Here is a 13,711-nt window from a genome sequence, read left to right as displayed (position 1 = left end):
TCAGCTAATGTTTCTGGTTCCAACGGTATATACGTGGGGCGCACTATAAGTTTCTGGAATGAATAAGAAAAAATACTATAAATGGTCAGAAATGAATTTATTGTTCCTCAAAATATACTCCGTTAGCGTTAATGCACTTTTACATACGAATGAACCAACTTTGAGAACATTTATGCCACTCCTCCGTGACAATCTCTGAAATATATATTTCATACTCTTCGACAGCCTCTTCAGGTGATGAAAATCGTTGACCGCGTAACTGGTTCTTAATTTTTGGAAATATATAAAAGTCACAAGGTGCCAGGTCGGGACTATACGCGGGATGGCTCATAAGGTCAACGTTGTTCATCTTCAAAAATTCATTTGTCTGTCTGGCCGTATGAGAACTGGCATTATCGTGGTGCAAGATGATACGGCGTTTACGGTTATTTTTATGGAGTTCGTCAACAACTTCCGGCAAACAAATAGTCGTGTACCAATCACTATTCACGGTACAACGATTCTCCAAAACAAGCAACAGTAGCCACGTGTCCAGTTTTATTAAAATAAGAAGCAATCATCCGCTTAGAGGCTCTTTGCACGCGCGCCACTTTGGTTGGTTTCGGCTCATCACGAAAGACCCATACGCTCGATTGCTGCTTTGTTTTGGGATCGTAACTATAAATCCATGTTTCGTCACCTGTTACTATGGTCCCACACCAAATTTGACTAACCTTCGTTGAATCTGGTAAGCATTGCATTGCACCAACTGACGCGATCCGAGAGCACAGTTTTTTCACACCTAAATGTTTGTGTAGTATTGATTGTATTTGACTCATACCTATGCCTAAAAATGCCCGAATCTCATGGTATGTCTCATGTCTGTCTGTTTTCATCATACGGCGCACAGCATTGATGTTTTTGTTGTTCACAGCAGTGGACGAGTGACCATCACGAAATTCGTCACTGAGATTCACACGACCGCGTTTCAATTCTGCAAACCAGCTATAAATAATCGTCTTGCATGGTGCTTCATCCGGTTTGAAGCCGAAAGAAGCTCCGCGGAGCTGTTAAATTTTAACACTTAAAGTCGAAGAAAATCATGCTACGAAAATTTTCACGAGTTAAATCCATGGTGATGTAGACAACCAATTTCTAAAATGACGCCACAATTTAAAAACAAGTGACAGTCAGACGAAACAAACTGTATTCTCAGCTAAAGAGTTCCATTTTCAAATGTTGTAATTACTTTTCAAATATTGTTTATGTAAGTGGCCAGTTCCGGAAACTTATAGTGCGCTTATAAATAACTGAATATGACTGAAAGTGTCGCGTTTTTCATTTTGTCTGTCTAGCGCTGGTTTGTATTTTTTTTTGTAGTGTGTATGCATCGAGTATATAACCAGAAATAGACACGAAATATCATTTAATTTGTTTGAAAACTATTCTGCCAAATCATTACGGTGACAGCTGCGCTCCGATTGGCTAGCCCGAATTTGAAACAACTGATGGGTGTCGTCAATTGTTTCACTTCAAATCGACCAGTTTAACTTGAGCTTTACTATAATGGACGAAAATTGAAAAATTACATATTTAATATTTAATTACCGATGAAATGTGATTCCGTTCGTTTTGTAATTAGATGTTTTGCTGTTTTTCCGGCACCACCGAATCGAACAGCCTCCAATGTTAGAGACATTATCTTTATTACAATAAATACTGAATATTTTCGGAATATACGGAGACGTACTGACTGGTCAGTTATTGGCGCTGTACTGTTTCAGCTTTCTAATTTGTGTTTTCAGTGTAAACAAGATTTGATATTTAAAAGTGATATAAATGGCCCATTTGCCTGACGAGTTGCCAGAGACCGATGGCCTTTATTTCGTCTGTATTTCTGGTTAAATAATCGATGTGTGTATGTGACGCGATTACTACCCTACACTGAGATTTATGAACTGATTTCGATAATGCTTTTTTGTGGAAAGCGGGTCAAATTTGAAGAAAATATTCCAAATGTAAGGGTAGCAAATTAGGGGATGATTCTAGTTTATTGAATTTCACCTCCTTTAACCGATTTCAATAAAACTTGGCAAATACATAGATATAATTCCACAAACTTTCCGTGTCGTTTTTTTTATAAAAATGTTATTTCGGACCCAAACAGCATGTATTTGTTTTTTTTTTCAAACTGACCAATCGAGATCTGTAAAGGGTCCGACACGTAGGTTGTTTGAAAAAACAAATATACGCGAACAAATTCGAAAAAATGGTTTCATTCCAGCACGCTTATGGTCACGTGCAAATAGCAAAATTAGATTCATTAGTCGGTAAAAAACTCACAACTTTTTATACTAGCCCTCCTATAGTTGCGCGTAGTGCATAAAAATAACATTCAAGTAAAATTTAAAACAATGTAATTACTAACGCGAACGAAACTAATAAAATAAAGCCCTAAAACATAAATTACATTACAACACCCACCCCTTGTTAAAGTTTTAATTTGTTCATTGATTTCATTAGTCGATGAAGCAAAATGTCATTTTTTACATTTTTTGTCATTTTTTAGCCGAATTAATTATTATAATAATAACGCCTTTTTTATTTAAAAAAAAACACCTCAAAAGTACGTGTAATTACATCTGTTTGCCAAGTTTTATTGCAATCCATTACCGAAAAGCGCGCGTAACCCGATTCATCCCCTACTTTGCCACTCTTAAAGGTGAAAAATTTTCTTGAAATTTAAACGGGACCAATACTGAGGTACCCCCTTTCCAACAAAAAACGAATCATGAAATTCGGTTCACAAATGCCGGCAAAAAAATAGAGTCGAATTGAGGACCTCCTCCTTTGAAATCGGTTAAAAATATGTCCATATTTTATAACTAAAATATGATTTTATCTAAATAAATCTAAGTATGTAGTGGCAGAAATACGTACAATTCGCTTGCTGCATTAATTTCCACAAAATTTACGAACCCAAGACAAAAATATAAAAAAAAAATATAAAATAAAAAATAAATAAATAAATAAATAAATATAAAATATTACGTAATTTTATGTCTGAAAATCTTATTTAAATTTGGATTTCAAACTCTGAGACCGTCATCTCTAACTAAGTTTTAAGTATGTAACTTTTTGTTTCGCGTTATGCCTGATTAGCGGAACTCCATATACTATTCAGTCACAAAGACGGCAAGCGGTTTTATTAACCGACTTCAAAAAAAGGAGGAGGTTCTCAATTCGACTGTATGTTTTTTTTTGTATGTTACGCAAATACTCCGGTATTTGTGAACCAATTTTCATGATTCTTTTTTGTTGGAAAGAGGGTACCTCCATAGTGGTCCCATTTAATTTTGAAGAAAAACATCCACCTCTTAACGGTTGGTTTTGCTATTCTCCAATTCAAGGCGTTTTTCTCTCTCAATATACTTTGAGTAGCGAGAACCTATTTTTATTATGTATCTCCTGCGTCAAGTCCCGTACAGTGGCGAACTAGGGGATGAATCCGGGTTTGCGCACTTTCCGGTAACCGATTTCAATAAAACTTGGTAATTATATGTAATTCCACGTACTTTTGAGATCGGTTTTTTAGTACTCTGTACTGAGATTATGTTACTATGCATTGGCTATTATATTATAGAGTTCATAAGCGAGCAAACTCACCTCTGCGTTCTTGTCTTCGTTTTTGCTGTCCTTCTTCTTATCAGTCTTCTTGTCTTTGTCGAGTTCTGCGAGCCAATTCTCGAACACCTCCATCGCTTCCTTAATGTTCTTTATCTTGTCCTCTGCTTTTGTCACTGTAAAGAAGATATTGGTTTGCCGAATAGCATCAATCTACATTATTCTAACTTTGACTTAAGCGTTTTTTGCCAGCGTGGACCTGTGCGTGGAAATGATTGGTGTCAGAGTAGGGGTAGGGTCCTTTTGAGTAAATAGCAGGAACTTTTTCGTAAGAGGAAACCTCAAAAGTTTGTGAAATGACATCATAGATGGCGCTACGACTAAAAAGTCGTTGAAAGACCAAGTACAAAAACACGACGCAAGCACATAAAAAAAAATTCGTGAGGTTCGTTGGTTCGTTCCGTGGCTTAGTTGGTATAGCGTCTGGCACGGTATGCAAGAAGACGTCGGTTCGAATCCGACCGGATCGAAGGAATTTTTTCTGAGTGTTTTTTCTGAGTGTTCGATCTTTGTATTAATAATTAAATGACATCTATTTGCTAAGTATTCTTAACCCACTTTAAAAAAGGAGGAGGGTCGCAATTGGACTGCATTTTTTTATATGTGTATGTTATGCGATTGCTCCGGTATCTCTGAATAGATTTTGATGATTCTTCTTTGTTGGATCTTTCTAATACACTATCGAGGACAGCGAAGGAAACGGCGGTTTAGGTAGGAAAAGGTGTATTATTAAAGAGGAAAAACAGACAGTAAAAAAACAGCAGAAGAAGCAAACATAGACACAAGCCAGGACACAAAGACAAGAAGAGGACATAGAGACAAAGAGCTAAACATAATTACACATCCAAAAACTATAAAGAGGGTCTGTCCTCGACATATTCATCCCCTGGTTTGCCTCCTTTAGAGGTGGATAATTGTCTTCAAATTTAATTGAGACCATTATTGAGGTAACCTCTTTCTAGCAAGAAAAGAATCATCAAAATTGGTTCACAAATCAGTTATTGCGTCACATACATAAAAAAAACATACAGCCAAATTGAGAACCTCACACTTTTTTGAAGTCGGTTAATTATATTAGAATAATTACCGTTCCGGTGCTCACATGCAGTTGACTTCAGTTACGATAATTATTTTCTGAATCATTTGCGGTTTCTCAACTGATAACGACTTCCTTTTAAATATTTATGTTTAGTGGCTGAAGACTTAATTAAGTTTTTATTCAAAGTCAAGAAGCTTCACCACAATGATATTCAATTATTTTTTGTGAAATTACGCCACTAGTTTGTTATAATTATTAACACAAAGACCGAACTCTAAAAAAATCTTTCGATCCGGCTGGATTCGAGCCAGCGTCTTCCAGCAAACCGCGACAGACGCCACGGAATAAACTAGCGAACCTTACAGATTTTTCTATGCGCTTCTTGCAGCTCTTTGTCTTTGGTTTTTAACGAAATTCTTTTTATAAACCACAGCCTTAGAGACACTCTACCCTAACGACCAAATTGTCGTCGGAAACGTCACACCAGGAACTTGCAGCACTTTTAACATTACATTTGTACTCCAGAAATAAAACTTACATGACAATGTCCTCTTGGCTCGCCCCAAAAGTCCCCGGACGGTCAGCCGTCGGTAATTCAAGTCGTGCGCTTCGAGGAGTTTCAGCGTCTCCTCCGCCTTCGCGCGGTCCTTGAATCCAAACCCTGAGTCTTCTTTCTCATCTTTGCCCATTGCTCTGATAAAAAAAATAGAAAGAGAAAACAATTAGAAAGAGGCTTAAAAGACATGACATTTAGTAGAGGTGAAAATGCAGAAAAAACACAAACGTGTCTTGCAATTTTACAAGAAAACCGCTGTATTCAATAGGTACTTGGTCAGTTTCGTTTTTATACTATATGTATAACTGCCTCCGTGGCCCAACGGTTACCATGCCACGCAGAGGTCCCAGGTTCGATTCCTGGGCCGGGCGAAATATTTGTATGACCTACATTTATTTCTCTCGTGAGTTTGGGTGTAATTTGTGGTTGTCTATGTGTGTGTCCATGGCACCTGCGACACAGGGTTTCGCTAGTGCGGGGCAATGTTGAGTGTGTGCGTTATTATATTATTATTATTATATCAACTGAACTAAACAGAACACGTATATTATAACGATATACATTTCTCAAATGGCTTCAGTTTCGTTTGTTCCTACCGCGGACCCGCGCAAAGTGAACTGTATTAAATAGTATGGAAAAATTTGAATTCGAACTGAGGTAGTATCAACTCGTAATCACGATAAAGCACAACATTGCAGAAGCTTATTCAAACACGCTGACTCGGTTTACTATATTTGCGACATTATATCATTGTTACGTAATTCATTCTCATTTGCGTTAAAGTTAAATTTGCATAATATACTTCTGAAACAACAATTGAAATCGGGTCAAAAATGTCAAAGTTATCGCGTAACAAACACACAAAAAAGAAATACAGTTGTTACAGTTCTATGTGAGAATATCCTCCTTTTTTAAAAAAATCGGTTAAAAAACCAATGAACTTGTGCGACCAAAGCTTTGTAATTAAACCACTATTGCATAAGCAATGTGGGTTTGAATAAAGTAGGTGCCTAATCAATACATTAAAATATTCAGACGATAAAGAAATTGAGTCATAATTGGTCATAATAGCAAAAAGTAAAGGGCCCCGTGCCCCGTGCCCCGTACAGTGCGAGGTCGTACCTACTGTCGACGATGATGAAAGGGAAAAAGAAAGTAACGTTTGTTCGGCTATTCGCAATAATATTTCAAATTATAACTTTTTTATGAAAAAAGAACCGACTTAAAGTGAAGTTCGTGGAATTGCATCTATTTTATTGAAATCGGTGAACAGAAAGTGCAAGAAACCGGATTCATCCTCTAGTTTCCCACCCTTAGAGGTGGAATATTTTCTTCAAATTTAATGGGACCAATACTGAGGTACCCTCTTTCCAACAAAAAAATCCTCAAAATCGGTTCTGAGTATTCGCGAGACATGCACACAAAAAAACGGTCAAATTCTAACCTCCTCCTTTTTTGAAATCGAATAAAAATAAAATCAAAAGAAAAAGGGCTAGCCAGCTCAAGTTTATGCAGCAGCAGCCGGGCAGAGCCTCAGCGCTGTTTTCAGCTGGAGCCTTTTTTTATAATTTTGTTATATACCGCCCTCCCATTTAAAAATTCAAAATTAATCTTTTAGGCCTTGGGAGAGGCGAGTCTAAAATAAATAAAATAATAATAACGCCCACACTCAACATAGCCCCGCACTAAGGAAACCCTGTGTCTCGAGTGCCACGGACACACACATAGACAACTATAAATAATCTCGGCCACGGAGGCAGTTCATCATCATCATCATGTACAGCCTGACTTCACCCACCCGGAGGCAGTTATAATCAAATAATTTTGTATAATTATTATTATTTATTAGTCATAACAGCCATTAAATTTTAGAAACTTATTCAAACGCAAACTCCGCTGACTAAATTTACTATATTCGCAACATTATATCATTATTACGTAATTAATTTCCATTTGGGTTTTTATATTTCAAATAAAATCGTGGTATCTGCTTGACCTTGAATACTTTTGTACAATGTCACGAAACATTTTTTTAAGTACATTATTTTATTTTGTGTATTTGCATAATACTACGTGAATTTATTTTTTAAGTTGATTGCTTAAACCAAATTAAAAAATATTTTAAACAATTTGGGTAGTTGGAGAAAATGGCGGGTTTTTTGTAGTTACAGGTTTTAAAGGAATTAATATTGATTATCTTATTTATCTGTTACCTATTTAAGTAGGTGGCCATTGCTCAATAAAAAAAAAACTGCATTCCAAATTGTGGCCAGCACGAATCCATCTTTCATAGTGGGGTTCCGTTGATTTCGTTTTCAAATAACATTTTCCTATCTCGGAATAAGTAACCGTATATTTTAAAACTAGCGGTATCGGAAGCGGATGAGATAATGTCAAATAGGCAGCAAGTGGAGGTCAGTAGTCTAAGTCTACCCATTAAAAGCGTGATGTATGCAATATATCTATCATAATAATAAATATATGTATGACATCAACGGTGAGGTAAATCCTTAACGCGAGTAAACATTAGCACATTGACATGATTTATGTACATACATACGTTTTGTTGAACAAATTCGCAAAGCGACTAGGAAGTGTCACGTGCGCTTGCGCTCGCCATTGGTTTATGTATTAATACAGTGTGAAATTAAAGTCGTATAAATAAATTGTACTATAAGGTCACTCAAATCGCGAAAATATCGACAGTTATCATTGACTTACAAATAAATGGACGACGGGTCTAATACAAAAACCACGAAAAAAATGTTCCAAGTCAACCTATTTAAACGTAGTGACATGTAAAGGAATATGAAAAAGCTAAAACGATGAATTTAAGTTGTAATGTCATTGCAGTACTGCCTAATTTTGCTTGCAACAATTGAAAGGCGCAAAAAACACCATATTCAGCTTCTACTGGAAACTTACCAAAATGCACTATATGTAGCTTCTAGTCAAAAATACTTGAACACAGGTATAACGGAGTAGCCTTGATTATTTATAAATAAATTTTATACGTAATGTTGAATTTTATACAATGCCATTTGTTACGAGCTAGGGTGTCTGACTTTTTTTCTTGAGTGCCGAGAATTCTCGTACCCGATTTCTCGAGTTATTCGAGAATTTTTTAAAAAACCGCAAAAAACCACTATAAAACTAAATGTGAACTTTTCGAAAGTTTTTTTGGCCTGGATGTTCTGAGTTATGCCCCGGAATAAATTCCATCGTTCTTGATCCCAGGTTCGATTCCCAGTAGAACCAATTTGGGAAATGAACTTTTGTAAATTGGTTCTGCTCTGGGATTCTGTTGCTCTGACACTCATGGGGAGTATGTACAGAGAGTTCCCTAGTTTCAAACCAGGTTATTGTCTTACAATAGAATACCAAGACCAGAACTATTTAGAAAAGTTAATTTGTTAAATTGATCCTACCGGTATCGAACCCGGGAACTTCTCATCCAGTGCCCACAGTGCAAACCGTTAGGCTATCAACCTTGTTACTATTTGTATTATTATGCAGTGTTTTTGTTCACTCATTCATGTAATCACATACCAAAGCTTTAATATTATGGTCTTTCATCAAGCTTGCATCAGGTCTGGTTTCCTTTCTTTTCTTACCATTTTCTTAACCTGTTCGTGCATAATACTGAAATTATACTGCGCTCAAAAACGTCACCACTTTTCTATATGCCGTAGTGCTTACATTGATTCAATATAATTATTGCGGTTTATCACTGACAACGGTTGATTCCGTCAACAGGCATAGTCGCACTGCTCATAGTTCTTGCAAAAGTTCTTGTGCTTGAAAAAGTACGGCTATGACGGTAGTAGGGTATTTGCCGTTGTGAGATAATTACAAAATTAAAATGCGTGATATTGATTGCGCAAGAGAAACGCTTTCCAAAATAAACACTTAGGTACTGATTAATAATAATAATTATAATAACGTACACACTCAATATTGTACCGCATTAGGGAAACCCTGTGTCGCGGGTGCCATGGAGACACATATAGACAACCACAAATTACACCGAAAGTCACGAGAGAACTAAATGTAGGCCATACACATATTTCGAAAAACGAAACACCTAAAAAAATACTTTCGGGATTATGGAAATTCATGCAAACGTTATTTCGGGCAAATGAGTAGAAAGAGTACAACAATATTTGAAAGTATTACTAACATGTATTAAAAAATATTTTAATAATAACATTAGCATCAAAGCGACTCCATGAAATTTTTGTTCTAAATATTTCAAACGCTTGTGTTTCAAACAATTGAAATTGACGTGATGGGTCTCGTTCAGTCTTTTACGCAAGCAATGAGTCGGAAAGAGATAGTTAGCTATTTGATTATTTTTATTGCTTTTGTAGTTTATATTTACGATTAATTTAAATATAAGTTAAATACTATATATACTAGTGCATAAAATAACACTTTTAAATGATAACAATGTAGTATTTACTGAAAATATGATATACCACCCTGTTTTTTCACTTTAGTTGAGTAATTTTTACAAGGCTTTACTAGACAATACGGCATCATTGACAAGCGCGCTGTCAGTCGAAGAAACGAAGAGTAAAGCGTGATTGACGCTCTGTATTCGATTTTAACGCTCTGTAAGTTCGGACATTTTTTATCGCGGACCCGACGTCCATTTATTTGTAAGTCAATGACAGTTATTCTTATTTTTCTACATTTAAGTAATTCTCGTTGGTCTTGGCTAATTACAACTCGATATATGAAAATTGACACAACGTGACGTAAGTAATTTTTTTTTATGCCGGTCATGTATGTCATTTGGCTAGTGTCAAATACGGCAAAATACTATTTGATATGATAGAAAATATGCTAATTTTATTTCGTAACTTTTTAAACTTCCAAAAAAAGGAGGAGGTTCTCAATCTGTCTATTTTTTTGTATTTTACTTGATTACTCCGATTTTTGTATACCAATTTCGAACATTCTTTTTTATTGAAAAGGGGATACTTCAATAAGTAGTCCCATTCAAATTTGAAGAAAATATTCCACCTCCAAGGGTAGCACAAATTAGGTGATGAATATGGTTTATTGGATTTCAACCCAGTTTCCGTTAACTGATTTAAAAAAAAACTTGACAAATAGATGTAATTCCATGAACTTTTCAGATCGTTTTTTTATAAAAAGTTCTAATTGTTTGTGATTTTTCCAATAATGTTACTTTTTGATTTTAATCACAAAATGTGATGGTTGAGTTGAGGATGCTTCAAGGACTGTCTTTCTCCAACGGTGGACACACTTTTTTTGCCCTGTATAGTCACTGTCATCTCTTGATAATTATAGATTACGCAACGTCTCACTAAACATACGTTAACGTTTAATATTGCTTTTAACTCTGTGCTAACGAAGTAAAGTTCAATTTTAATTGGGGAATTTCAAGTCAGACATGTAGTTGTGGTACGATTAACCTACTTAAGGGCGCTAATGAAAACGTTTTTGGAATATTTAAATGTATTTATTGTATAATACAAATTCCAAGTAGTGCTACGAAATCTACATGAATAAAAACTAATTTTTTGTAAGCTACTGGTAATGCACAAGGTTAACTCTGCTTTTGCATATAAGTATGTTTAAATACGCATATGTATTATACATGATGTAATATTCAAAGTAAGTATACCTATGTATACAAAAAACGGACATAGACAAATTATATTAGTCTCTATTAATTATTAGTTCTGTAGCAATGCGGAGGTCACCATGAAATTTACATAATGTTCCTTAAATTACATAAATATTAGGTATTTAGATTATTGGTTATTATTATTATTATTGGTAAACAAAATGTTTCTGGATCAAGGCCGTCTCTCTGTGTCATCCGGACATTCTTCTAGTGAAACGTTTCTGAACCTATACAGAATTAATTTAGACTTTGTTTAATTTGTGGTAGGATCGACACTTGATGGATGCCGATGATGTCAAGCCCGGTTTTCGTATCGATAAAATAAAAAAAATTTCAATTTTATTTTGGAATGCCGAACTCAAAAATTTAATTTTTTATTTATATACCTATTTATTTAAGTTTTATTAGTGGAATTTAACTTAATTATTCTACGTTGCCGCCTTTTTGTTAGGATCTATTTTTTTTCATAATATTTGGATTCAGTCCAACTTGACTTTCGTTACACATGATTACTAAATTGGAAAATAAATACTTACAAATTAAAACAATTGAAAATAGGTAAACTAAACGACTAGTAATCACTTTCTTGATAATTCTTAATTTAAGTACACACTTGCGCAGTCTTATTCAAACTGACGAAGCCGAAGTTAATTCAATACAATATCTTCGAAGCGCAAATTTAATAACAACCTACAAAATTAAAGAGTCAACACAATTTCAGCTGTTATGGGAAAATAAGAGTATCCTCAATTGTACCGCGTAACATCAACAAGTCGACTAAAATAAAAAGTGACGTAATCATTTCGGTGGATATGTTTCGAAGCGCGTTTTGTCAAGGTCGCGTTATTTCTCCGCTGTGATGTCATCGTTGCCTAGCGGGAGTGGGCCTCCTGAACTCTTGTCTTGGATTGTATGGAGTGTAGTTACTAGTGAAAAAGGGACCACCATTTGTACGAGTTAACACGTAATGTTCCTTTTATGGATATAAATGTTAGACCCAGACATAATTAAGCATCCAAAGTTAAGTTAGATGGAAGCGACACATTAAGGGAGTCATCACACTTATTAAAGCGTAATCTGCTTTTACCTATCAGAAAAAGCTCTACGTTCATGCAATAAGACCGAAAATGACGTTGCGCGTTTCGCTTCTTCTCGGACCGCCTGACATAAAGCGCACAACGGTTATTTCGTTCTTTAAAGGTGATCGCACACTAATTGTCCGCGCCAAAAGAATCGAATCGCATGAAACGAAAGAATTATCGACGTTACGTGATTTCTGAAGTGTTGCCAAAGCGAACAATATGTACATTGATTGATTGAACTTGACGAGATTTTTACTGTCAGTTCTTCAGATTCATTCTTTTTTTTTTATAAGTATCAACGAAATAGAGATAGGTAAAACACAGAACAGAATGTGGTAGCTTCCTTTAAAAATCCCCTAAAGTTTACACGTTTTTACCACATTTAGGATTAATATGGAAAAAATATGCCGATTTCACTATATATTGTTGTAAAAATTTAAACAAATAATTTAAAACGCGAAAAATCACCGGAATTTAAGGAAAAACACCCTCAAGTGTGAACACAGTGAAAGTGGCAGGAAATGTGAACGATGTGCCAGTATCGTCCGCATTATCCGCGCCGAATCACATGACGTTAATCAAATTTTTGTGAGATTTGGGTACCTTCCTAATTCTTCTACCGATTCGTCCGATTCGGCGCGTATAAGTTTTTATATGATTTTATTACACATATCTTTTTCGGTTTTTTCGTCGCAGTGTGCGATCACCTTAAATGGACATAAAGTTTTTTCTGGCCAGTTTATGCGATTCCGTATCGAGAATTGTCGCACCTCGCTAACCCGGTGCCTCAACCTCCCTAACTAGTGCAGCGCATCTAATAAATTACATTGCAAGGCACAAGTTTCCTTTGTCGAAATACGATACCAGACTTTTTTTATGATGCTAAGTGACGCGGGACGAAAAGGGCCCTAGCACTTACAGTGCCACTCAGAGCATTAAATCGCTGAGATCTTGAAGGGCGTTTCTACTGCGCCCGTCACTCTGAGATATAAGTTGTTAAATCTCATGTGTCTACAATTTCACTACCATGCTCACATTACTGCTTGCTTTCCGTCATCTTTAAACCAGGGACAAAATGGCATTGATAAAAAAAAACTATTAAAGTCGTCCAAGGTTTCAACACATGCTAAATAATTATATAGTTAAGCGGTTGGCGACCGTTTTCTCTGGCAGCAACACTTTTAATGGATTCTTAGTTGATTACACCTTTTGAGTAATTTATGAGCGAATAGTGTATGAGAATTTGGCGTCGACGGAATGTTGAGTCGTTAAGTAAATGTGCGTCCTCCGGAATTTTAAAGGTGTCCTTGACTTTTTCTACCATGCAAATAGTCTAGTAGTAAAGTAATAACTTACCTCTACCCTCTACCTATTTAAAATTGAATTTAACATTTATTATTCTATATAACATGACGCAATGAAAAAATATATTAATGAATTGTGCCGCTTCTGTTTTTAAGATTGCGGGTCAAAATGCCTTCAATGAAATGCAACAAGAAAGTACTTGTATCCGAGCACAAAATGTCAAATGCGCGTTGGAACTCCGCTTTGGATTGACTCCTCCGCACCCTGGGTATGAATACCCACCGAAGACGAGGCTTAATGCTTAAAGAATGTAATGCTTTAAAGACTTGACGTATGCCTATCTATCTAACATGCAAAACAAAAATGCAGCTAGACTTGGCTGTATGAAAGTAAACGTATGCCTTTTC

The 13,711-nt window shown here is 35.7% G+C and overlaps 1 protein-coding gene across 1 annotated transcript in view; it reads right to left on the bottom strand.

Moving 5' to 3' along the window:
* The window catches only part of LOC113234369, a 96,098-nt gene extending 84,541 nt beyond the window's left edge, over positions 1-11,557 (bottom strand). The window contains exons 1-3 of the mRNA XM_026469678.1: positions 11,454-11,557; positions 5,241-5,395; positions 3,646-3,779 (exon numbers count right to left, since the gene is read on the bottom strand). Of these exons, the coding sequence (XP_026325463.1) occupies positions 3,646-3,779; positions 5,241-5,391 (285 nt within the window). The 5' untranslated portion in view covers positions 5,392-5,395; positions 11,454-11,557. The remainder of the gene's footprint in view (positions 1-3,645; positions 3,780-5,240; positions 5,396-11,453) is intronic.
* Positions 11,558-13,711: the final 2,154 nt, after the last annotated feature.

The sequence above is a fragment of the Hyposmocoma kahamanoa genome, unplaced genomic scaffold, assembly GCF_003589595.1.
Source record: "Hyposmocoma kahamanoa isolate Upper Pololo Valley unplaced genomic scaffold, ASM358959v1 84, whole genome shotgun sequence".
In the NCBI taxonomy this organism is placed as follows: Eukaryota; Metazoa; Arthropoda; class Insecta; order Lepidoptera; family Cosmopterigidae; genus Hyposmocoma; species Hyposmocoma kahamanoa.
Note: the sequence above shows the minus strand (reverse complement) of the source record. Positions and strands in the feature narration are given on the sequence as shown.